General features: G+C 38.2%; 1 protein-coding gene and 1 pseudogene across 3 annotated transcripts in view; both read right to left on the minus strand.

The window, feature by feature from the left end:
* LOC111326242 (uncharacterized) overlaps positions 1-25,030 on the minus strand; it is a 44,158-nt gene that overhangs the window by 16,542 nt on the left and 2,586 nt on the right. For all 3 annotated transcript variants that reach the window (XM_088741214.1, XM_088741216.1, XM_088741215.1), the window contains exons 3-7: positions 21,430-21,578; positions 11,292-14,923; positions 10,119-10,249; positions 2,172-2,456; positions 668-856 (exon numbers count right to left, since the gene is read on the minus strand). In XM_088741214.1, coding sequence (XP_088597340.1) covers positions 668-856; positions 2,172-2,433 — 451 coding nt within the window. In that variant the 5' untranslated portion in view covers positions 2,434-2,456; positions 10,119-10,249; positions 11,292-14,923; positions 21,430-21,578. The remainder of the gene's footprint in view (positions 1-667; positions 857-2,171; positions 2,457-10,118; positions 10,250-11,291; positions 14,924-21,429; positions 21,579-25,030) is intronic.
* Positions 21,626-22,990, minus strand: LOC148719041 (E3 ubiquitin-protein ligase DZIP3-like; annotated as a pseudogene).

The following is a 25,030-nucleotide window of genomic DNA, read 5'->3' on the forward strand; positions in this document are numbered from 1 at the left end:
GGCACAATTTAATCTATCTAGTCATTCTAAGCAGCCTATGGCAGTCTGCGGCCTTTACCTACATTTAGGTAGTTCGGATAGCTGCAAAACACTTGGACAAAATTTTATCTTGAAAATCGGCACTCTCGATCCCATAGCTATCAACGAACGTTTTTCATTCTTTTCTCTAGGTTACACTTTCAAATCTTGAAAAATTCTGCTACACGAAGTTCGAATTCCGAGCCTCGGACGTTCCGACGTCGCGCTTGAATGCTCTTCCAAAGGAGAGCTCTTTAAGCTCGACAAAATTATTGTTTGTATCCAAGAGGTTGTATCATGATAAAAATGTACCTGATCCCCCCTCTGCGGTATTCTGATCTATCCGTCAATGACAGTCAATTTTCCACAGTAGAACTGATCCTACTCAGTTCTCCGAAAATAAATTTTCTGACATACCAGATCATATATGGTTAACATCCTTACCTTTTGAGTCTAATTTAAAAACTTTGGATATGAAGGAATTTAAAATTGAATATTCCGAAATCAAACTTAAGGACTAGTGATTACAGTTATTAGTTATAGGCTGGTTGGGTGGGGCGGGGGGGGGGGAGATCTAGGGGGATCGCATGTTTGACTCAATCAAGACGGCTCTTCTTTAAAATTTTTAATTTCGGTCAAAAAATCCCACCTTTTTTGTATTTCTCGTTCTCAGTCATCAGTGCTTCGTAGTGGCTTGTTATTTCTTGGAGTTTCTTCTGCGTTACCTCATGCTCTTTTTTCTCATGTCTCAAAGCTGCTTTAGCTTCATCAGCTTCGTTTCGTCTCTTCGCACTACTCGCTCTTTCTCTCTTTAGCTCTTCCGACATCATTCCCATCTCTGAATAGGAGATAATCCAGACTGTTTAAAATGGATACAATTTACTCATACCTAAAGTTTGCTTGTCATAAGGAAAGATATGACCATTTGATACGGACGAGTGTGATACAAAAAAAGAAAAACACTGAACCAGTCGAAGACTAGTCGCGAATTCGAGCATCAGACCTTTTCGATGTGTTTTGTTGCGTTATATCACAAGTAGGTTAATTACAACAAAAGAAAAAATACAAAGGGCTTTTAAGGCTTAGGCAAAAGGATTAAACATGTCGGTGAAAAATCATACAACATTTTTGGGTGCGATATGATGCACTCGTTTAGCCATCAACAAAATTTTGCCTGTTTATCATATAAAAAAAATAGATTCCACGACGATGATAAATTTTAACCTTGGTAATTGAAGTGAAGGAAAATGTTATTCACTAAATGACACGGGTATACTCGGAGAGAGAGAACTCCGAGAACCCCCAGTAGCAGTTCGACGAACCTTCCGATTGGTTCATCGGACCCTCTACCACTGAGCCATAGGTGACGCGTGGTAGGCTAGGCCGTTTAACAAGGTCCTTGGTGACAAACTTCCTGCACACTGCCACTCAGAATGGCGTAGGTTCTACATCACTCTTAATAACGCACGGAGTCCTTTTTCTGTGAGTATCATACTCAGCTGGCAGTGCCTGTACATCTCCCTTCAAATAGACTTCATGTTGATGTGTGTTTGTTCAATGTTTGTTCAATGTGGCAGGAACATTAGTGGCGCACTGAGCTGCGTCTTGTGTGCCCATTTATTGTTCTTACCACATTTAGATATTATTTGTGATCTATTACTGACAACAAGAAATAGATCCATAATCACGATTTCTTGTACTTTATACTCATCATTTTTCCGATCTACATTCTTTTTTGAAAATAAAAATTCGAGAAATGTTCATGGATAAAACTGCGGTGTTCAAATCACATTTATCTACTACAACAGAGCAACCTTACATTTTTCTATTCTTCAGCTGACGTACTTAAATTTGAAATCAACTTCTCGCTATTATTTCCGCTCCCATATTTAAGAACTATTTTAGCTTATCAGAATAACATGAGCGCGTGCGCAAAATTTTAGCTTTTTTCACGCGATTGAGCATCTTAACGTTTCAACTCGTTACTTACCTTTGCTTAACATTTTGTCAATGATTGGTGGCGAATTCAACCTACTCGTAACGTCCTAATAACGTAGAGATAATGTCCATCCACAGCTTCACCGGAGATAACAGCCCCTCCCCCCCCCCCGTACTTATTTTACAATTGTATCAGGCTACCAAAAAATTTCTACCTTCATCTTGCAATGTTGTAGCCAAGTGTGCTTGTGTTTCTTGCAGAGCTTTTACAAAGATGTCAAAAGCTTTTGGCCCTTTTCGGGGAAGAATTTCTAATAGAGCGTCTACGCAATCCTTTCTTGTGGATATTGCCTTCAAGTCTTCGATGTCTGAGTCGTCCAATACTTCTGTTAAATAAGGAAATAGCTTCTTTGGCTCCAGGTCTCTTCTGAGCTTTATCCAACATTTCTGCAAGACTTTCCGATGCCTTTCATCCATTTTATTCCAAACACAGATTTCCTCTGAAAACAAAATACCATATAAGTAATAGTAGTTTTTTCTTGTTTCTTTTTTTTCAAAAGGGAAACGGTTTTTCCATCTCTTAATAAATGGAGAAGCCTTGACTGTTCTCTGTTCTGTTGTAAACCACGCAAGGAAGCGGCTAGAGCACGAAAGAAGTGACGGTAGAAAGAAACACGAGACGTAGTAATTTAAGGCAAGGTCAAGGGAGGTAGAAATTTGTCCCTAGTTAACTATAGCTGGCCCGTTATAAAATTGAGTATGCAGAGTTTGAGCAAGAGCTTTATAAAAAGTCTTTTGTCCAAGCAGCCTTGTCCATGATCTAGCAATTCCCTAAAAAGATCTTATACTTTTTCACTGTCGTGCCATCACAAATTTTGGATTCTTTACGGGAAAACAGAATTATATTCATAAATCTCGTGTCAAGCGACCGCAGTAAATTGGTTGAAACTCAGTATTTCTCGTCTTCTTAAGATAACAGTTGGGGTCAAAACCTAGTATATAACCCAACTTAATCGAAGAAAAGCTCGATGAGTGATAATTTATTTTGATGAAGGGATTGATAAAGAAAACGAGTCGGAAATAACAACTAAAGAAAGGAAACTGTTCAATGGAACAAATTGACCACATGCTCTATGATAAGTGTAGCAGTTTTTCATGATGATGAGTGTAGTATGTTAAGTGGATGTAACCCCTGATAGAGAAAACCAAAAGATTAAGGAAACTGTCTTATTTTTTTCTCAGACCATGAGCGGCCAAGACCTCGGACACAGTTTTTCCAATACGGACCTAGTGTCTGGTGAATAATATGCATAATTACGGAATATTTGACGTCGAGTGCACCATTACAATCATGTTGTATTTTTTTCTGCGAATCGTGAAAATTGAACATTGATTGCTGCGATTCTTTACTAGTAGAAGAGTAGCGTGAATAAGCTGGATGAAATAAGAGTTTCAGTTATAAGCCAAGAGACGTGCTTCAAACAAGGCCATTTTCGGGGGCCCTCTATAGGTCAAATAATTCGTACAAAGTGAGATCCTTTATCAAAGGCATAACAAGCTGAAAGTCTCATCCACATTCATGATGGACAGGTTAACCCCTACCTATCACCGATTCTTAATAAGTATGAAGTGTAAGAATCAAACCCAACGTGTGTCACTTTTCTTCCTGAAATGTGCCGAGTCGGCTTAACTTCAATGTTCCTAACTGGAACAACTTGTTCGCAATAATGTAGCTTTGTATAAAAAGAAATAAAAACGTGAAGACAGATAAGATGTCAACCAATCAAGGGCGGTTCCTTTAATGCTAAAATGGTGAGAGAGTCTAGATAATAACATCACATGGTCAACAATGTCGAATGCCGCCGATAAATCTAAAAGTAACAGTATAACTGATTCATTTCGATCTAGGGCACGTAAAATGTCATTTTGTACTTTGAGTAGTGCTGTTTCAGTAGAATTAAATGCCTTGAAAGCAGATTGAAACTCCTCAGAAAGACGATTAGTCATGTCGTATTGCGTTAATTGAAGGGATGCAGCTTTCTCAACAAGCTTAGAAGTTGGAAATTGGACGAAAGTTCTCAAACTTGGTGAAGTCAGCATCAGGTTTCTTTAAGGTAGGTAACAAGGCAGCAGTCTTCAAGGCATCGGGCATAAGACCATTAGACAGAGACAAATTCATAATGCTAGTCAAAACAGGTACTAGTATGGTAAAGCACTCTTTCAGCACCATAACAGGTAAGGGATCAAGATCACAAGATTTAGTGATAGATTTACAAGCGAGATCTTGTCACCACACTGACAAGCATACTCTTGTCGATCTACTTCAAATCTGGTTTTTCGCCACTTTCCTTCAAGAAGTCGTCGTTTCCGCTTCTCATCAGTCACTTTCGTTGTATACCATGACGAAGCAGGTCTCACTGTGACCCAGCCTTGCTTAAGAGGAGCATGCTTGTCAAGTAGTGATCTTAATACGGTGTGATACTGATCAACCAAGGTTTCTAGGTCAGTAGAATGGTCGTTAACTAGCGAGGAACTTGACACGTCCCCACAAAAGGAATCAATATCCATCGAATCCCGTTTCTGGAAGCAGACAAGCTTTCTCCTGCACTGTGACTTCGGCAGAGAAAGATCACAAATCACTGCAGAATGATCAGATATACCAGGATTATGGACCATGATGTTACGTGCTATGTCATCATCAGATTTATTGATGAGTAGGTCAAGGGTGTGGCCACTGAGATGAGTACTTGAACCAACACGTTGTTTAAGATTAAATTACTCCAAAGTATCAATTTATTGTTTAATATTCAAATCATTTGGGGAATCCATATGTAAATTAAAGTCCCCAGTAATTAAAAGACGACCTGAAGACTCCGTTATACACCGAATGCAAATATGGCGTGCAATTTGAATTGCCATTGTTGTGGACTGACTAGCCTCGTCTTCACGTGGAAACGCAAAAGGTTTATTACATGTGTGAGGGGCTAGTCAGTCCAGAACAATGGCAATTCAAATTGGACGCCATATTTGCATTCGGTGTATGGTGTGTTTAAGTGGCGTAGAAAATTCGCCAAAGAATTGATTGAGAGATGTGTTATCGGGGGGACGATAGATAACTAGGATCCTAACAGTTTGAGGGTTACGAAGACAACCATCCATTAGCTCACAGGTATCAAAGGCGTCGGTCAACGAGGTGTTAACATTGAGAGTCTCTTTAAATAAGATTCCAACGTCTTCACCTCTGCCATGTTGTCTAAGAACATGTAAAAATCTGTATCCAGTAGGACATAGTGTTCCAATCTCGATGTCATCAACAATACCCGGTCTAAGCCATGCCCCAGTCAAAGCCAGTACATCCACATCACTGTCTACAACAAAATCTTTCTCCGCCATTGTCTTGTTACGCGCATAACGAGTATTTAGCAGAACAAACTTCAGGCAGCATAATGTAAGATTACTGCAACGCTGTTGGATATAATTGTTATTTTATGAAATTCGAACAGGATTGCATACCTTCTGCAGACACAGAGGTTTGATCTGGCCCAGGCTGCGGATGCACATCACCACTCAATATTATAGATAGTTCCATGAAGTTAAATGATGCATCGGAGTTGCAATAATAGCTTACACGGCGGTTAAACCACGGCTTTCACGAAGTTGTTTTGGCTGCAGATATATTAACTTTATTGGCAGACTGATTTGATATATAATCCGAGAAGTGATGTCGTACGTATATAAACGTAGCGAGGCATGATGCACACTGAATCATCGACGAAAAGTCATCCTGTTATTAAAGTCTAATCGTTTTCTTCTTGTTTGTAGGGTGGAGAAGTGTGCTTGCCTTACGTTATAGTTTTATTTTAATTATGTGTATTTCATTTCCGATCTGTTAAACTACCTCGCTGATTATCTATTTCTCAGCTGTATTCAATGATTATTTTCATAAAAACTTCAACGACTTTTCCTCCAGCCCAGACTGGATAAACGCAATGATTTGTGATACTATATAATTTCGCAATCTGTTTTTATCTTGTCCACCTTTTGTAATCCTTGTTCTTTCCTGGTTTACCTCTTTTGTCCATTTCTGTGTTGATGAACTCATCTTTTGCATTCTCCTTCGAGGTGATTTTACGCGTCACATAAAGTAGCCAATTCGAAATACCGTGACGTTCTTTAAGACATGATATAAATGGAAACAGACAGGGCTCGATAAGAGTTCAATGGATGTCAGCTGTCTGAACATGTAAAATTCTTACATTAGACACTTAAGAAGGAAATAGCGATGACGCAGGATCATTAACAAATGGTAAACACCACAGCGTACACTATTGAGTTATGGATGCACGCGGGAGGTTGCTAAGCACGAAAGAAGCGTAAGAGTCGCTCGAGGCGATAGCCGAGAGCGACTCAAGCTTCTTGAGTGCTTAGCAAACCTCCCAAGTGCATCCATAACTCAATAGTGTACGGTGTGGTGTTTACCATTTGTTTTATAACATAACATTGATACATTGTAGCTAAAGAGTTCCCGTTTATTTAACAAATCTTACGTGACCAGAAAAAACAAGCGCGCGCGGAAAAAGAGTCTTTCCATTTGCTCACGTCAGCAGCGTACACCCATGGGCAAATTGGGGACGCTAAATTGACCAATCAGAGCGCGCGCTTTACTTTGGTTATGTTATAATAGCCTTTCGGGACGTCGACAGGAAGCAACAGAGAGGAATGAGGAACAAATTATGTTATGAATTGTAAACCATATTAGTGCTTGCAGATAACGAACATTTCAAAGATATTTCACCTCAAAGTAATGACTTCAGGTGGATTGTCCAACACCTCCTTCGTTTACTCTGATTTGATTAAAAAGCCCAAAAGTCCAATGAACCTCTCAAGAACCGAAAATTCTTGATATGGGAGTCTTAAACAAGAAATATGTGGACGAGTGTCCCTGTTCCTATGCATTAGCTCAATTAGTAAAAGAACCGTACACTCATCAAGAACTGAAGTTATGAAACATCTTTTGGGTAAAATATATCTTGTTAACACAAACAAATGTTGTTAGTATAAATATTCTGTAAAGCAGATGTTATCCCTTGACTATTGTGTAAGATAACAATTGGAATTATTTGAAAAAAAGGAATTTTAAAATTATATTTATTTCTATCGACGGAGATGCAAAGAGAATAAGCAAAACTTAACAAAATTGGAATTAGCCGCTTCAATGAATATTGTTTCGATAAGTTTTCAATTGACTCAGCCATCATGTTTTCCAAAGAAGCTAGGTCGTGTAATGGCAGAATTTTACTTAAAATTCATTTTAGAACTACACACGTTCAGGATTCAGTAACCTTGAGTCTAGTAAATGTCACTTTTCTACGAAAGCTTAAGTCGATAACATATTGCAAGCCCATGATTAGTTCTGTGAAAATCAAGAGGGTGATTTTACGAAAGAGTGATGATAGTCGCTAATGGTTCTTCGCATTCTCGACAAGTGAGGTTCGCTTAAGAAACCTTGCTGAGACACAAAAGTTAGAATTTTTAGGGATCGTTTACGACGATCCCATACCATTTCCTCCATACCACCTAAAGTGCTTTGCAGTTGTTAAAAACCTCAAGTTATGGATGCCAAATGTATCATTCATCATCTTTGTCTATATCAGCCAAAATCATCTTAACAGTCTAGTGGTCAGTACTTATCGTATATTGTACTAAATACAACCTTTTATGATATTTTATGTCAGATATGTGACTAGTTTTTCACATTTTTAATCTTTAATTCTATTGTAATTTAGCTGAACTTTTAATCTTTTTATCCTGTAACATTAGATATATATTTATATCTAATGAATAGTAAAAGCTTTTATTATTATCATTATTATTATTATCACTATTATTGTATGGTGTTCTTAGGTGTAAACAAGTTGATTTCAACTCTCCAGAATGTATTGGCATCGAATAAGCGCAATGAAATAACACTGTGGGTCATATGCTATGAGATGTATTTAGAGCAAATCGAAAACTGCAGCAACACGAAAGGTCAAAATAATATAAAACGGAAGGCTTAGAGGCAATCAGTTTGTTCGAAAGCAGCTATGTAAAGCTCCATTGTCAGATTTATCAACAAAAAAGCAAAAATCGTCCGAGCTCAGGATCTACTGGTTGAAAACTTACCCTGCAGGGACACCTTCACCCAAAAACCGAAAAAGAATCTTCCTTAAAGCAAATTGAGTTAGTGTTAACTTTCTTACCTCAAATGCGCAGTAAGTTATACTTCAGTGGCTTCTGCCTCATTGTTGGAACCTGGGACACTCTTCTCTTCCCAGCGAAGTTTTTGTCAATAACTCAACTGTAAATTGGTTTTTTTTTTTTTTCCCTAGTGAACACCCGCCGATAATCAGTAAAACACTAGAACTTGATTTCATCAGAACAAGAAGAATCATTCTCCTTAATTATTCATAAGGTGTATTTAGGAATATTATATAACATTACCTCTCAAGTGGTTGATACAGTGACATAGCCAGCATTTTTACCATTCACGCGCCAAAATGTTGTATTGAGGACCTGTTGCTATGGTTGCCGATGTCTATTTTGGCCTATTAATCTAAAAGTTGTCATATGTCAGGGTTTATTCAAGGGTGCGGCTTTGCGAGAAAGATCTACGTCTCGGCATCAATGGGGCGCATAAATTGGGCGCAAACGTACGACTATTTAAAGGACTTGTTTTTTTTTAAAAGTGTGCTCGAAAATATACTGAAAACAAGATTTATAAGGCAGCTGTAATATAAAACTCACGTAGGACTTAAAGAAATGGTATTTGATTAATAGAGGCAGACAGGGTTCGATAAGAGTTCCATGGATGTCAGCTGTCGTAACATGCAAAGTACTTAGTACCCTAAGAGGTAAATTGTGACGCCGGAGAATCATAGTGTTTTGGGATAGAGAACAACAGAAATGAATGAGGAACCAACTGTGTTAAGAATTGTGAACCATAATAAACCTTGCAAATAACCAACATTTAAAACATATTTCATCACATAGTAATGACTTCAGATGGATCGAAAAGCACAAAAATTCCAGTGGACCTCTAAAGAACCGAAAATTCTTGATATGGGATTCTTAAACGATTAGCAATTAGTAATTAGTAAACGAACCGTACACTCATCAAAGACTCGAATATGTCTTGTTTCGAGGTTCAAGACACAAACGTTGTGAAATACCCAGGTTGTAAACACAGAATGATTATGTGTAAAATTCGTATGGTTAACAAAAACAAATATTGTTTCAAATATTGATAAAAAGGAATTTTTTAAAATTATGTTTATTTCTGTCGACGGGGAAGCAAACAGAATATGCAAAAATGAACAATACTTGAATTAGCCGCTTGAATAAATATTGTTTCAATAAGTTTCTAATTAACTCAGTCATAGTATCTTCAAAATGGGTTGTTTAACGACAGAATTTTTATTAAAAACTTATGGCGTAACTACACACTTGTAGGATTTAGTAACCTTTAGTATAATAAATGTCACTTTTGTTAGAAAGCTTAAGTTAGTGACAAATTGCAATCCCATAATTAGCTCTTTGCAAATCAAGAGGGTGATGTTAAGCAGGAGTGATGATGTTCACTATAGATTTTCTCATTCTTGATGAGTGAGCTTCGCTTTAAGAATTTCTTTAAAAATTTTTACGGATCGATTGCTAAGTTTACCCCATGCCATTTCCTGCATACGGCCTACAGAACTTTGTACTTGTTAAAAACCATACGTTATGGCTGCCAAATGTATCATTCATTATCTAAAGTCGTCCCAACGGTCTCCTATGCACTTACTTACTGTACATCGCATAACGTTTTTAGGTGCAAACAAGTTGATTTCAACTCTCCAGGGTGTATTGGCAAGATTGAATGGCAAATGCTATGAGCTGTACTTAAAACAAATCGGAAAATGCTGCTAACTGAAAGATTAAAATAAAATTATAACCGAAGGCTTAGAATTAATTAGTTCGTTTGTGAGAAACAATACTTCATTGTCAGACTTCTCAGCATAAAAAGCAACAAACATCCAAGTTCAGGATAGACTGATTGACAACCTAAGACGTCCCGATTCCTTTAGCCGCACACCGTAAAAGAATCGTCCTTAAAGCAAATTGAGCACTGCTAACTTTCTTACCTTAAATAAGCAGTCAGTTATACTTCAGTGGGTTCTGTTCCAATGTTGGAATAAGCGACACTTTTCTCTTTCCAGCGACGATTTGTCAATAACACAACTGTAACTTGATTTTGTTACCCTTTGATGGACACCTGCCGTAAATTCGTGACGAAAGAACTTGATTTCATTACAACAAAAAGATGATTTACTATAATTATTTATAAGATATATTTAGGAATATCGTACGTTACCTCCTAAATGGGTAAACACCGTGACGTAACCAGTAATTTTTACCAATCAAGTGCCAAAATGTTGTTTTGACCTGTTGCTATGCAACGTTGCCGATGTCTGTATTGGCCCACTGATTTAGATACGTCAGGGTTTATTTCAGGTCGCAAATTTTCGGAAAAATTGTTGCCTGAACCTCTAAGGACTATTATTAAGAATCGATTTTTGAATGTGTTTTGGAAAATAAAACTGACGATAAATTTGATAAGTAAGCCGCCATAAAAAACTCACTATACTTTACAGCCTCTTACTGTCTCAATTGACTATATTTGTTAGTCCCTGACTATACAGTACAAGTAAGTTAAAACATCAGACTCAGTTCTACCGCACTATGCCAGCCGCCATATCTAAAACATAATGGATGTAGTCAAAGTGCGGGCATCGATGTAATTTTCCTCTAGCGCGCTCAGTGATGAATTTAAGTCACTACAGAAAAGAAGCCTCAAAAAAATTCAAGCTTTAAGGAGATGCGAACCTAAGCCTCTCAAATTCTAGACGAGTGCTATTACTAATTGAGCATCGAGGCCACTTGCTGGGAGCGAGGCAAATTTCAGTAGCTTCGTTCCCGTTAAGGAATCCGATCCCAATTTACACGAGTTAAATAATGTCTTGACCTGTGGATTGAGCTTAACAGGTTACCTAAAATTGAAGTTAGTGCTTATTTTCTACAATGCCTTCACTGCAGCTAAAGCTAACCAACCCGTGGCGATCATTCTTTTAATTGAATTTCATCAGCATGGTCGTTACTTCTCATCACACTGCTCGCTCTCTCTTCCTTTAGCTCTCCCCTCATCAGTTCAATTTTTGAAAGTGAGATAAATAAGACTGTTTGTTTAATTTTAAGTGCAATTTAACTGCTAAAATAGAAAAAGGCTGTTGTATCAAAAGCTGCCATAATAGTCTCACCTGTGTTTTTCAAAGTATTAGCCAGATGTGGCTGCTCTTCTCTCAGCGCTTTCAAAAAAAACATCAGAAGCATTTGGCCCACTCTATGCACGTGGGAGTAATGTAAGGTTTGCCACATTCACAGGGAATCCTGTAAACTACGCCTTCTTGTTTAGCTGGATCAACAGCTTCTTTCGCTCTTACTAGCTCTGATCTTGGTGTAGTTTCCAAACTCATCGCCTGATGAAGAATAGCAGTAAGCAGTCGAAACGTCGCGATCCACATAACAAGTGACTATATCGTGAGATAAACGATAATACTCTATTATTAATCTATTATTATTATTAATTATGAATCGTCCGCTTCCTTTATTGTAAACGTAGCGAGGTATGGTGCACACTAAATCGTCTACGAGAAGTCATGCTGTGACAATATTGAAATCGAATTTTCGCTTGTTGTATGCTGTGAGTAAAGTTATAATTTGATTTAGGCTTCAGTGAGTACATTTTCATTCCCTGTGTGTTAAACTACTTCGCTGATTATCCATTTCTCAGTTGTAATCAAACAGTAGACCCTCAAACAACTGAACTGACAGCCCTCATAATTATATTCTTCGTCCGTTCACACATAGATTGTTCTTCACCAGCATCTATTCTGCTACTGACCGTCGATAATACCAGTATTACGATATTCGTTAAAACTAAAGGCATCCTTGAAACTAACCTTGTTGCCATGACTGTAACAAACCTTTATTCTAAGCTACTTTGTCCCTACTGCTTCTCCATAGTCTTTTCTTTTTTTTGAGGCAGACATCTTATATTTTCTAGGCACCTTCTGAAAAAACGTCACTGTCCTAACGTTTCGTCAGCATCAGCTGAAAATTTCAAAAATCCTGAAAAATTTCTCCACGACCAATCAAAACGATCCTGCCGATAATTTATTTTGAACAACCTCACAGTACAAGCTGGGGTAATTACATACACTTTTAGATAATGCACTGTAAGCTGTGAAGTCAGATGTTTTTTTCAATTTATGTCTTCATGTCTTGTTTCCTTTAGGTAATTTTAAGCAAGTTAAAGAGGTTTGGAAATATCGTAGTTTGAATAAATTCAAAGGCGACCTTGTTGGGGAGATGAATGTATCAGTTACAAAAGGTAAATGTTCTCTTACCTTTAATTTCATACAACCCTAGCCCTAAGCCTAACCCTAACCCTAACCCTAACCCTAACCCTCATATACATTTTTACGATCTCTTTTTCACTGAAAGTTATGTTTTTTTTTTTTTTATGGCAACATTTACACTTCTCCATTTCCGTTCATAAAACATACTGTCAATGTTTACCATCTGGATCCAACAATGATTTCATTTTGCTTTTTATCTTCCGGTGAGTTGTTTTGGAAAGTTCTCGGTCATTTCATTTTATTAGGAATCAAATTCAATACGAAACAAATCGTAGCACTCAGAGGTATCCACTTAAATTTTTCGCGGAACAAAGTAAGACGTACCGAATACACTCGTCGCGACTTTATTGATGGGGTGTTGACTTCACCATCCTCCTTTAGCTCGTTAAATAAACTTTTTTTTACCACTTTCGGCAAAAGCCCTGCCATCGAAACATTTTCCTACCTACTTTCAAGAAGTAAACTTTCCATTTTTGTTTCTCAAACAGCCACTTCCGCTGGAAACAATAGAGGTACCCGGCAATTTTGAAACGCTCATGGCAGCCATGTTTGTTTACAACTCGGCAGTGGATCTGATCGCGCGCGCCATCGCTTATTTCTCTCCCGAGTAATTTGCTTGCGTGTATCCTGGAATTCATTCTCCGCGCGGTCAAAAAAAAACCGTTTCGAGCCTCCTTAAATGTAGAAAGAGCTATAGTTTCACGAGTATCGAGCGGAATATTGTTCCATAAATTTCCACCATTTTTTCGACCAACGCAGGTATTTTTTCTTACACGATGGATTTTGACACACGTGGAGTTATCCATAAAATGAACAGAAATGGACAGACAAGAATAATCGCCACTCGATCCTCCGACGGATATGGAGAGACAAGTGATGTGCTCGATCCTCGGCTTAGGGGCTGAGTAACTAGTAGCACCAAAGACGAGGAGAAATCATGGTGGTGCGTTTCCTTGAGTGAGACATGGGTATTGTATCTCAATCTTTACACCCTGAGACATGGGCTAACAGTTGGCGATTCGATAATCCGTCATTAGAATCTCGAAGGTTCCCTAGATGGGTCGACATGGATACTGTAGAGGGAACACGTTAGAGATCACAAACTCAACGGGGAACATCCTTTCTCTGCTGCCTTGTCAATCGATGGAGAAGTGGGAGCTTTGCGGTATTTCAGGATTGTTCAGACAGGCAAGAATTCTTCCGGTGGATACGGCCTTCCGGTGGATACGGTGGATACGGTGCTTATCAAACGGTCCGACAGTCAATAAGTTTGCCAGGAAGTCGACAACGTCGACGAATTTAGGAATTGAACAGGATTATCCATTCTCAATATCACGAACCACAGCTGGTGGAAGCCTTAACTGAGTACCCAGGTCTCTCCAGGATGCACCTACGTCATCACATATTAACAGCATGTGATTTGAATTAACAGTTGTATGTCCATACCATATACTACTTAGAGTGTCTGTGAAATACGAGTATATACGATTGAAATTCCAAACAATTGTTAACAGAAAGGATGAGACTTTAATTCTAATTCAACCAGAAACGGTAAAATTAAAATAAAATATTCATCTTAAACTTGTGAGAAAGATTGTTGATATTTCACTCGATAAACTGTAAATTACAACTACGAAAATGCAAACTCACATTTGTTAAGAAAGCATTGCAAAATTTGTTTTGTTTTCCATTTAAAACAGAATAATGAAAGTTCACGGCCATGACAGTGGCAAAGAGAAAAAAATGAAAATGAAGCCAAGGCTTGTTCATACCTCTAGTACCTTGAAAAATATAGAAATTCGCGAAATCTGTGACGACCAACAAATTACTGTTGTGTATGAAACCCTGATTTCCGCTTAGTTTGACGCTCATGACAATCTGGAAGACGTCAAAGCAAATTCTTTTAACTCCAAATTGTTTTCTCTCCTCCACTTCAAATTGCACGCAAACAATTATACGGTCAATCATGGTAAATGTGCATCGCCGAATGAGGCCTTCGATCAAGCCATCTTCTCGGAACAACGACAGGATACCATCCAGACGTCCGATGGAAAGCTTCATCTTTCGACAAACATGGTCCAGAAGCTGGTAGAGGCTGGTTTGTCTCATGTTACACTACAATCTCTGTACGAGAAACTCAACATTAACAGCTTCAATGTTGTACTGGCATTGGCGCCACCTTCAAAATCAACTTGTCATCTTATATCGAATTCCGCACGAGAATTCTCTCCGGAATGTTCTTACATTTCCAACTGTCGTAACGGTGAGCAGTCTGAGTCTCAAATGATGACTTATTTTTCAGGAATGTGTAAAATCACGAAACAATGTGAATCCATCTTGAGGATGTACGATTTTTTCCGCGTTGAGGGCATCCACCGATTAATCGCGCGGACATGGACTCATCCTCGCGAAAATGAGCCCTGGAGTCAGCGGTATCGTTTAAAGCGCGTGACAGGATATAAAAGTGTGAGCTGAAATTGTAAAAACCGGAAATAAAGCTTGCTAAGTTGATGAACTTATATCTCGAAAATTAGTTCGGTCACCTACCCTGAATTTTTTGTGTACAAATTATTTTCATCATTACGCATACGTGAAGGAAATTTTAAAAAAATTTATCTAGTGGAAAATTTTTTAAATTTTAAAACAGCATTTTCCTATATAATTCAAGTTCTACTAGTTAGTTTTTTTTATATCACGTATACAGATAGAGAATGTGATGATGTTAAATAAATTTGAAAAAAAAAACTAGGTCACCGACTTGGTTTTTGAGATATCTTTCAAAAACTGAGTTTTAGGTCTTTTAGCACTACTGTACTGTTGCCATGGCAACCGATGATGCCTGACGAGCTCCCTTAACAGATTGCCCTAACATAGTGTTAAGCATATGTCAAGTCATTATCCCGATGATAAGTTTGACACTCCTGATATCTTTTACTGATTGGCACTTGCTGTTAATTGTGGAAAACCCTTTCGAGCCTCCTTAAAGACCGTCTATTTAATTATTTCTTTAACAAATTTATCGCTAATTTTTACACATCTAGAATTCAAACATGGAAAACAGTCTCCCCACATTGTCGCTCAATTAATAGAAAGAACTGTTGTTGATTATTGTTTTTCTTTACATATGTTTTAGTTTAAAACTAGCATATAGTATATTAGTATATACTTATGGGGGCTGACCTCGCAGGGACTTCGAGTCCGTACGTTAGTCCCTCATTTAGCACCTTTTTTTTTACTCTTTTTATCATTATTCTTTGTCACTAAAGGAAGTTACTATAAAAAAATAAATAAATAAATAAAACAATTAGAATGATAATCATTACCATCATTATCATTAGATTTTCCATTAGTAGTTATAAGATAAAGTTAAATAAATCCTTACATTCTAAAATAGAAAGCCGTCAATCATCACTGAAAAGCGGGCTTTTTCATGAATAGCCCTCATCTGGGTTCAAGAGTGTTCTGTAAGATCGAAGAAACGCGAAGGAAAACTACTTTCCAGAGGTTTTTTCGAAGAAAATCCGCCATATCTATTTATCCTTAGCAGACACCTAAACGCGCAAAATCGCGCCAATACGAAAGATAACCCTACTTCCTGCGTCAGTGCAGTTTCAATTGCAAGCTTAGTTTGTAAATCCACAAAACAATGAGAATTCAATTCCCCTTAATCAACTTGAGAAGCACTTGATCTTCTACTTCTCGGCATGATCCGTGGCATCTGCGACCAGTATGACCAGGGGAGGGAAATGTCCTGAATTTCTGGTAATGCCAAATGGTTGAGTGAGAAGATTGAAATGGTACACTATTAAGCATTGTGAAAAATTACTAGGTCAGCTAAGTACAGTCGCATCCCGATGGCTCGAACCTTCAGGAGAATTGAAAAAGGTTCGAGTCTTCGGGAGTTGAGAACAAAGGACTGGAAATGAGGAAAAAACGTTGTTAACTTTTTCTATATTCATGCAGTATACATTTCAATCCAATTTCATTATAGAGAAGTCCAGTGAAAATGGAACACTAGATTACTATTGAGATTAGAACATAACGAAACGGTGAGACTAACACGTTCTTTTAAAGCAAAAAGGACAAAGATTGCAAGACTGCTTCAAAATTAACTGCCTGTACACACCGCCACACCTTACGGCGAGTCCCAGGCGCGGTTGTTTAACCCCAGATTAATTCCCACTGACCAATAGCTAGCGTAAGATCTCACCATCCGCAATCGGTAAGTGCGGTATTTTCAAGTGCCTTTACAAGCGTGCAAAACGTCTGGCAACAAAACCCAGCGTGATCTCCAATGACCAATGAGAAGAATATCTGTCATCTATTCTTGTTTCTAATGTTTATCCTTCCTCTATCGAGCAGAGGGTAACCAATTAAACCGATCACCAGCACTGGACTCCCCCTCAACCGAGATCAGATCCACTGCAGTCCCACCCTATGTCAAAGGCCCCTCCGCATTACTGGCAGACCTACGTAGGAGAGAATCAAGGAACACGAAAGGGATATCCGGTAAGACGCAGAACTCCGCTGTCTCAAAGTACGTCCACAACACCGGACATCGCCCACTCTGGAACGAACTAGAGTTTATTGATCGTGATCCTCATTTCTATGCACGAAGGGTGAAAGAGGCACTTCACAAAATAACTCACCGTAACAACATTAACAGGGACAGTGGAATTGACATCCCGGAAGCCTAGATGCCGACGATCAAATAACACAACAGCAGGAAAGCCGTGCGACAGCGACCACGGAGGGAACCGATTCAAAAGTTGCACCAATCACAACCGTAGACTTCTATCCAATCATAGCTGAGCACAACAGCATATAGGTACCGCATATAGACTTCTATCCAATCATAGCTGAGCACAACAGCATATAGGTACCCCGTACTCAGTCGACTTCATGAGCCGAGGAAGACTAGCAGTATGCAGTCGAAACGTCGCGACCCACATCCCAAGTGAGACAAATTATTACACTTCTCTTTTAAAGCGTCATTTACCACGATGACTAACCACAATCGATACAGAATACAGTGATCACTTTGATCCAAAGCCTCTAAACGATCGTTTACTTTCATAAAAAAGGTTACGTACGACCAGGCTATTCTCTTAATTTCGCCAGTTCATTCAAGGCATCTCTTTTAGCTTTAGTTTCTACCTTTAACTCGTTCCCTGCTTTTTTTATGGTCGTGTTGTGACCTGAAGATGAAATGAAAGTGATGACTGACTGAGCCTAACAAGTTAGCTGTAATTTCAATTGCTTCTTTTCTGCAATGACTTGAAAAAATTAAAGCCTGAACAAGATGCCAACCCAAGCCTCCCAGCCACTACCTCAACGGCGCGCTAATACCTACTGAATTACGAAGCCAAATGTTTGGAGTGGGTTCTTCTTTCCCGATAAGGATCTGATGGCAATTTAAATGGAAAAAATCTTTTCAGCTGTTTGACAGATAATCCATCGATGTTAAAAGGAAAAGTTGAAATAAATTACTTCTTGGAATTAGGGGTCTGCTAAAGAAATTAGAGAACATTGAGACGTACATACTGTGTTCACTTACATCCGTAGCCCTTCAATAGACGTGTGCTTACCAAAAACAGAACACTCACGTCTGGACTCGTCTCTCGATATTCCAGTAAATTTAAGGCGTCTCTTTTAGCTTTGGCTTCTACCTTTAAGTTCTCGTCTGCTTTTCCAAGCTTCTTGTGTTGGGTATCTAATTCTTTCTTTAACTTCTAATTCCATCTTTTAAGTTCCCCAAGTTCTCCCGAAACTTTCTTTAACTGGTCTTCGAGGTCGGCTACTTCTCGCTCCTTCGCATTTAGCTTGGACTTCTGTTCCTCTTTTTCTTTCTCCGTCTCTGTTTGTTGGATAAGCCATTGATGTTAAAAGGATAAGTTTGACATTAATCACCTCTTATAATCAAGGTTTCCGCTAAATAAGTCAAAGTACATTGAAACGTAGATACAGTGTTCGCATTAGATCTATAACCCTTTAATGGACGTGTGCTTACCAAAAACAGAATTTTTACGTCTGAAGTCTTCTCTCGATAGTTCTAGTTCATTCAAGGCATCTCTTTTAGTTTTAGCTTCTACCTTCAACTCCTCGTTTACTTTTTTAAGCTTCTTGTTTAGGATATCTAAATCTTTTCTCAACCTGTCATTCTTTCCTTTAAGTTCCCCACGTTTTTCCGAAACTCTCTTCAACTGTTCTTTGAGGTCGGCTTCTTCTCGCTCCTTCGCATCAAGCTGTAACTTCTGTTCCTCTTTTTCTTTCTACGTCTCATCTGATCTCTTTTGTAGATATTTCGAGTTTAAAGTTAACGTCTTTGACTTATTCTTGAAACCAGTCATTAAAAAGAAACAAACTCATAATTAGGTAAACAAAACACAAGAAAGAAAGACATGATTCAAGTGAAGAAGGGATCCAGGTTAGCTGCAATCTATGTCAGTGCACAAGGGGGCCTGAAAAAATTCAAGCCTTTACCAGATGCGAACCCAAACCTCCTATATGCTAGAGGGTGTTATTAATAACTGAGCTACGAAGCCGCATTTCATTCTTTCCCGTTTAATAATCTGATTTGGGAAACAGGGATGGCGTAGTGGTGAGTGCTCGCCTCACACCGCTGTGGCTGGGTTCGATCTGGGACCTTGCGTCATATGTGAGATTAATTTGTTGTTGGTTCTTTTCTCAATTTAAATGAGATCCCTTTGCGTTTATAATGATGACTCCGACTCCGTCGGAAGTAAAAACCAGTCTTAAGGGATTGTTGGTGGACATACTTACAAAAGAAGAACTATCTTTGGCATTATATTTAAGGCTTTAAGCTCATCATCATTTGGTTTGTTCTTTTCCCATGGGGCGCGTTCCAGTCGACCAAAATTTCCGGAAATTCTGGTTCAAAATCGAACGGAACAGGAAATTTCCGGAAATTAGTCTCGAAAATTTTAGTCAGGCTTCTATGGTTTTCCATTTTCCGGAAATATTCTGAAAAGTACATACAAAATGTGAAAATCGCAACTCCTATAAAATCTAAAATGATAGAAATTTTATGCAGAGGACTCCTTCGAAACTACTGTTGAATTAAGTAATTAAGTAATTCTTTATTTAATGTGGCACCACACTTAGCTACAATCTACTTTCCAGGAGGCTCACAATAAACAACAGAAACAAATAATTCAAATTGAACATAAATTTTTAAGAATCTCAACTGGCCGGAGGCAAACCAGTTGGCTATATTACAAGCGTGGCCGAGGATTTGAACTCGGAGCTACCGTGAAACAAATCCAGGTAGTGGCCAGAGCGGGACTCCAACCCGGGAGTAGCGGATTGCGAGTTCGACGCGCTGACCGCTCGGCCACGCTGCCTCGCTCAATAGCTCTTTTTCGACTTTCAATTTCTGGCTATCCCCTCTAGTTGCTGTATAGTTCATATAATCAGTGAAACTCAAGGCGGTGGTCCACTGGAGGCCGGCAAGAGATGAAGCGCATTTGGAATTAACAAATTCTGTATTATAATTAAACACCTGAGACGAATTGGCATCTTCTGGCATGGTTTTCTTAAGAAACTAACTGCATTAGTCTGTATCCAGCCCTGCCACAGATGGCACCAACACAAAAGACAACAAAACTTGCAACTGCCGACAAAAGAACACGTCCCCACTTAACGAAAAACATCAGTAATCAACCAAGCCACCGTCACACTAAAGGACAACAGCACCACTGAAAAATACACCGCATCATTGCGACACATTAAACACAGAAACTCTACTGAACTCAGCAAATATATCTGGACTCTTAAAGAAATAACCCTTGACTACTTTATTTCATGGCGCATCCTTTCATAAAGATCACCCCACAGAAGTGCAAGTAAAAGATGCAACCTCTGTCTAAAATAAAAACTACTTATCATCTGCAGACCTGAATTATCATCACACTGAATCTTTTTCTTTACTGAATGGATGGCCCTTGGGGTATTAGGTTGTGCTTTTTTGTGGAACTTGGTGATATTTTCTTCTGGCCATACTTTTTCTCTACAAAGAATGTCTTCCTTACCTAACAGCCTATCACCTTCTACTTTGCTCAAGCCAAACCGTGTTTTATGTTTTCTGGAAAGAGAAAAAGATTTTTTCGACTGCAGATCATAGTAAGATCTGCCTCCAATGATGATCGTTCATCTCTGCCAGTGCATTGTTGTTATGGCGGACATCCGCCAGAGATGTTAAAGTGAGAGCTGTCGCACCAAAGAATCCTCTGACCCAAATCCTTATGCTGATGCGCGATTGACAGAAAATTGAAAGATGTCAAAACAATGAGTATGCTAATCAATACCTTGTCTTAAAGTGCAACAGATTTTGACGTTATACTTGCGTGGAACCAACTTACAAAATTCTGATATTAAATTCCTTTACCAATACGTCCGACAAATTGCGGGCTCGGAAGGACATATTTTTTACTACCAGAGTTTTACGCGTATTCCTAAATTTATATTCGATGACCTACAGGGAAAGATATCTACCGACCATTTTATATGTTATCGCGTATATTTATCACAACTAATTACTATTATCATTATTATATCATTATTATTATTATTAGAACTTTTAACATTCTTCACATTACTATTATTACTTTCTTTTTTATCTTCTTCCTCTTGAAAGTTCCAGAACTAAACGTCAAAGAATTGTATCTCCGTTATTTTTTTTAGATCTTTATCAAACATGTTTATGTGTTTTTCGATTTTTTAAGGATTTTATCATAATTTTTGTAAATATTTTTAGTGATTATAATTAATAAAGGTTTAATTTTTAAAAAATTATTTTTTATCATTATTATCATTGTTATTATTATTATAAACTCGCAATAAACTCGGTAACCATGACGAAACTGTTACTCTCACATAACTGTACCTGCACTGCGAACGGTGAAGATATCTGGTATTTCACTGATTTGCTAAAAATACCGAAATATCGTTATGTTACCTTGATGACTGGTCCAGCCATGGCCAGTGCTCTTTTGGTACGATTTCTTCCCCTGTTTTGGCCTGTCATCAATTGTCTCCAACTTCGTTTGGCGTCTACTGTCTTCTCCTGCGTCCTTCTCTATCTCCATGACCACTAGCGCGGAAACTCTTCAGAAATATGAGAAAAAAAAAAGACCCTTTAAAGGTACCATGTATTGCTCCAACAAGGCTTGACTTACGCTTTTACTTTCACTCGTTTTCAATTCTTCGAATAAAACAAAAATCGAATCAAAATAGACAATTTCTCCAACCTTACAGTCACTTGTGGTTTTGATACACTCATATCTGATCAAAGACCTTCACGACCAGCAACTAGCTCGATTTCATAACATATAATTAGGATAGAAGCTATGATATTTTTTCAGCACTACTTTCCCTGGTTATGTTCACTAAGACAGGAAAAGCCGCAAATAGTGAAAGACTTGAATATAGGTATACTTGTGATGCTCTCCTAAGTTTGCCTCAAAGGTCTATTTTCCTTTTTCATACTCTTCCTCGGAAATAAAGGTTCTCAGGTCCACCTCAGTGAGACCAAGCTTTTCCAAAACTTGTGGCGTTATTGTGTCTGCTCATTTTTATGTCCAGTCTGAAGCGTAATCAGTATTTCTGATGATAAAAATTAATACAATAATAATAGATCTTTTACTCAAGAAGACAACTGACACCTGAGCTTCAACGCTAGCCGAGTTAGAGAAAATTCTTAATTCTTAACGCCCTAAAAAGCTGTATCCACAAAAAAAGAAAACGAAAAAAAAATAACTTGAACTATGAAACAATCACCTGAAAAACACGTTCAAGATTCAAACTCATACTTCATTATTAGTCTCATTGTTAATCCTTTTACAGCCCCTTTTGATATTGAAAAGTTTTCACCATCTCTGTGAGTTTTTCGACTTCAGCTTTTAGATCCCTGTCATTTTGGTACCACATGTTAAGTTCTTGGTTTTTTTGTTTTTCTTCGGGCGTTAGAGGATTGTGAAGGAGATCATCGATGGACTTCTTCCACTCATCTCTCTTCACAGCACTGATGTTTGCTGCGATTCGCAACAAAACCTCACTTATACTATTCCAAAGGCGAACAAACTCAGTGGGAGATATTTCCTTAGTTGGACAGTGACGATGACTTCATTTCGATAATATTTTATTCGTACTAAATCTGTTTCCAGGCTGTGATATGTATTTCGGTAATCCGTCCCATCCGTCAGGGGGTGGGGTCAGGTTACAAATTTTCCTTAATAACTTGAAGATTGATGTGATGTCAAAATTCTTTGACTTGCCATACAGTCCCGTGGATGGATACGGACAGTCCCACTCTGGTTTGGAGAGTTTCGCTCTTCGCAGCTCTGTCTGTACAACAGGATCACTTAGCTTCAAAGGCAGATAGGCTGGTGTGTAAGTGGAATCAAACGTCTCCCGTAAAAGCTTTACACCGCCACACATCGATAGTCGTGTCAGCCGATGATAATTTGCTTGGCATTTGTTGATTTTAAGGCTTCTTCAGCGTCGTCAAGGGACGCCATGTAATGGAGATTTTCTATAATAAAAGGAAACTGGGCTTGAAATTCGATGGTGGACTACGATTAACTCGGTACTACAGACTGCAATCTTATGGCTAAACCTCTGTTTTTCTATTAGTTTTCGAATGAATAGTATTTCGTTTAGTAGCTGCAAAGAGTAGTTTCCGACTATTTTGTTTGTTTCTATTGGCTGCGACGCAAAAAGAGCATGAAAAAGTGAACTACAAAATTTGCATTTTAATTTGATATTTTTGCCGCCTGATCGAATATCGTATAGTTCGATAGTATCATTTACAGAGTGGTGTAATCGCAGAAACTTGGCTTTGGTATGTTGAAAAGCTACTTCAGCCCTTTTTAATTTATGGTAGAACTACACTCGTGTAGGACTGAGCAGTTTTTGGTTTCGTACCTGATAATGTCATTATTTTTGAACAGCTAAAGTAAATGACATGATGCAAGCTTGTTGGCTCTGTGAAATCGAGAGGATGATTTTACATAGGAGTGATGATACACGAGTCCGAAAATAACTGCCATTTTGTCTAGTTTACTTTGTATTAGCGACAAGAGCGCTTCGAAATTGCCCATTTTTACAACTTCCGTGGTTAGAAAAACGCCATCTTGGATATTACGTCATTGTGACGTAGCAATAGTCAAACTTTGTTCGGCACTTTGTCCTTGTTGACTAGTTTGACCTTTTGTGAAAAAAAATTTCTAATACTCCCAATAGTTGAAATGAGGTGAACTGTCCTGTTGCTGAATGTCAAAATACATACTAAAATTCAAAAGGAAAAGGTGAAAGCCTCTACAAGCTACCGGAAAGTGAAATATTAAAGAAAAGTTAGCCGGCAAAATTAACCCGCGACGACGGCTTGCCGAACTCTTTAAAACCTCAGAACTACCAAAACGAAGACTTCCAGTGAGCTATACAGCCATGCAAGTTTTTCTTGTTGACCTTCGTTTCGAACTGAGAGCTATGCTTACCTATTCCATATTCAACACAGCTCTCAGTTATTTATTGTATGAGTTTTTTCAAACCATTTTATTGTAAGCGAATACTCAATGAAGATCGTAGTGGTGGTACACGGTGTGTGGTAAATTTTTAGTCGCCACCCTTGACCAAAGCCGATTTTCAGCATCATGCGCTTTACCAAGCTGTGTACAAATGTATCTTGTCTTTCCTAAGTCTGTTATGAGTCTATCGAGTAAATTTTCTTTACCCCAACAGTCACATTCTCCTGCTAAGAAAAAACTACATGACATTTAATACACCGCTAGCAAATTATCAAGACAGACACGCTTGTGACTAATACAAATTATTAAAAACTGGATCATTGGATAATGCAATTTAAGACTTTGTATTGGCTTAGCCATTATGGTATATGAGCCCATATACCATAATCTACAAATATGGTAAGCGTACGCATCAGCTTAGAATTAAAAGAGAGCTAAAAATTTAAGATTTGGTAAGATTTGTCCAATATCTTGGGAGCGTTTTTAATAAAACAATCATCCTTCGTCAGGCAGGCGCCCATATTTCACTACATCATATCGATTGAACACGATAAAAATAATATGAAAATATTTATGTCTTCCAACCAACTACTTGACGTAATTATGCAGTGCTTATGCTTTCAAAAGAAATCCAAAGTTTCATTTTAGCTTCAGTTATTTTAAGGTAATTTCTAATGTAAACAATGTGTGACAGAAGCGACTTTCCGGCGCGTGTCGAAAATAACAAAGCTCTACTTCTCACAAGTCGCGACATTTCAAACATTTTAGATTGAAAAATACTGCGTTGAAGCTAATTCGAAGCAATGAAGATAAAACACAACTTTGCAAATTAAAGGTAAATGCTGAAACAAACAAAATTTAATTCGTAACAATTAACTTCTGCCTTTTGTCAGCGTTAATTTTGGCAACGAAGTGTTTGTACTCAATTTTGTCAGTGTTTACGCATACGAACAATGATCTTCAAGTCTATCATTTCTAACTAGTTGCATGCCAACTGGGGCTGATCTTAGTTCCAAATGGCTCGTGTTCAGT

Source organism: Stylophora pistillata, chromosome 12 (assembly GCF_964205215.1).
Source record: "Stylophora pistillata chromosome 12, jaStyPist1.2, whole genome shotgun sequence".
Classification (NCBI taxonomy): domain Eukaryota; kingdom Metazoa; phylum Cnidaria; class Anthozoa; order Scleractinia; family Pocilloporidae; genus Stylophora; species Stylophora pistillata.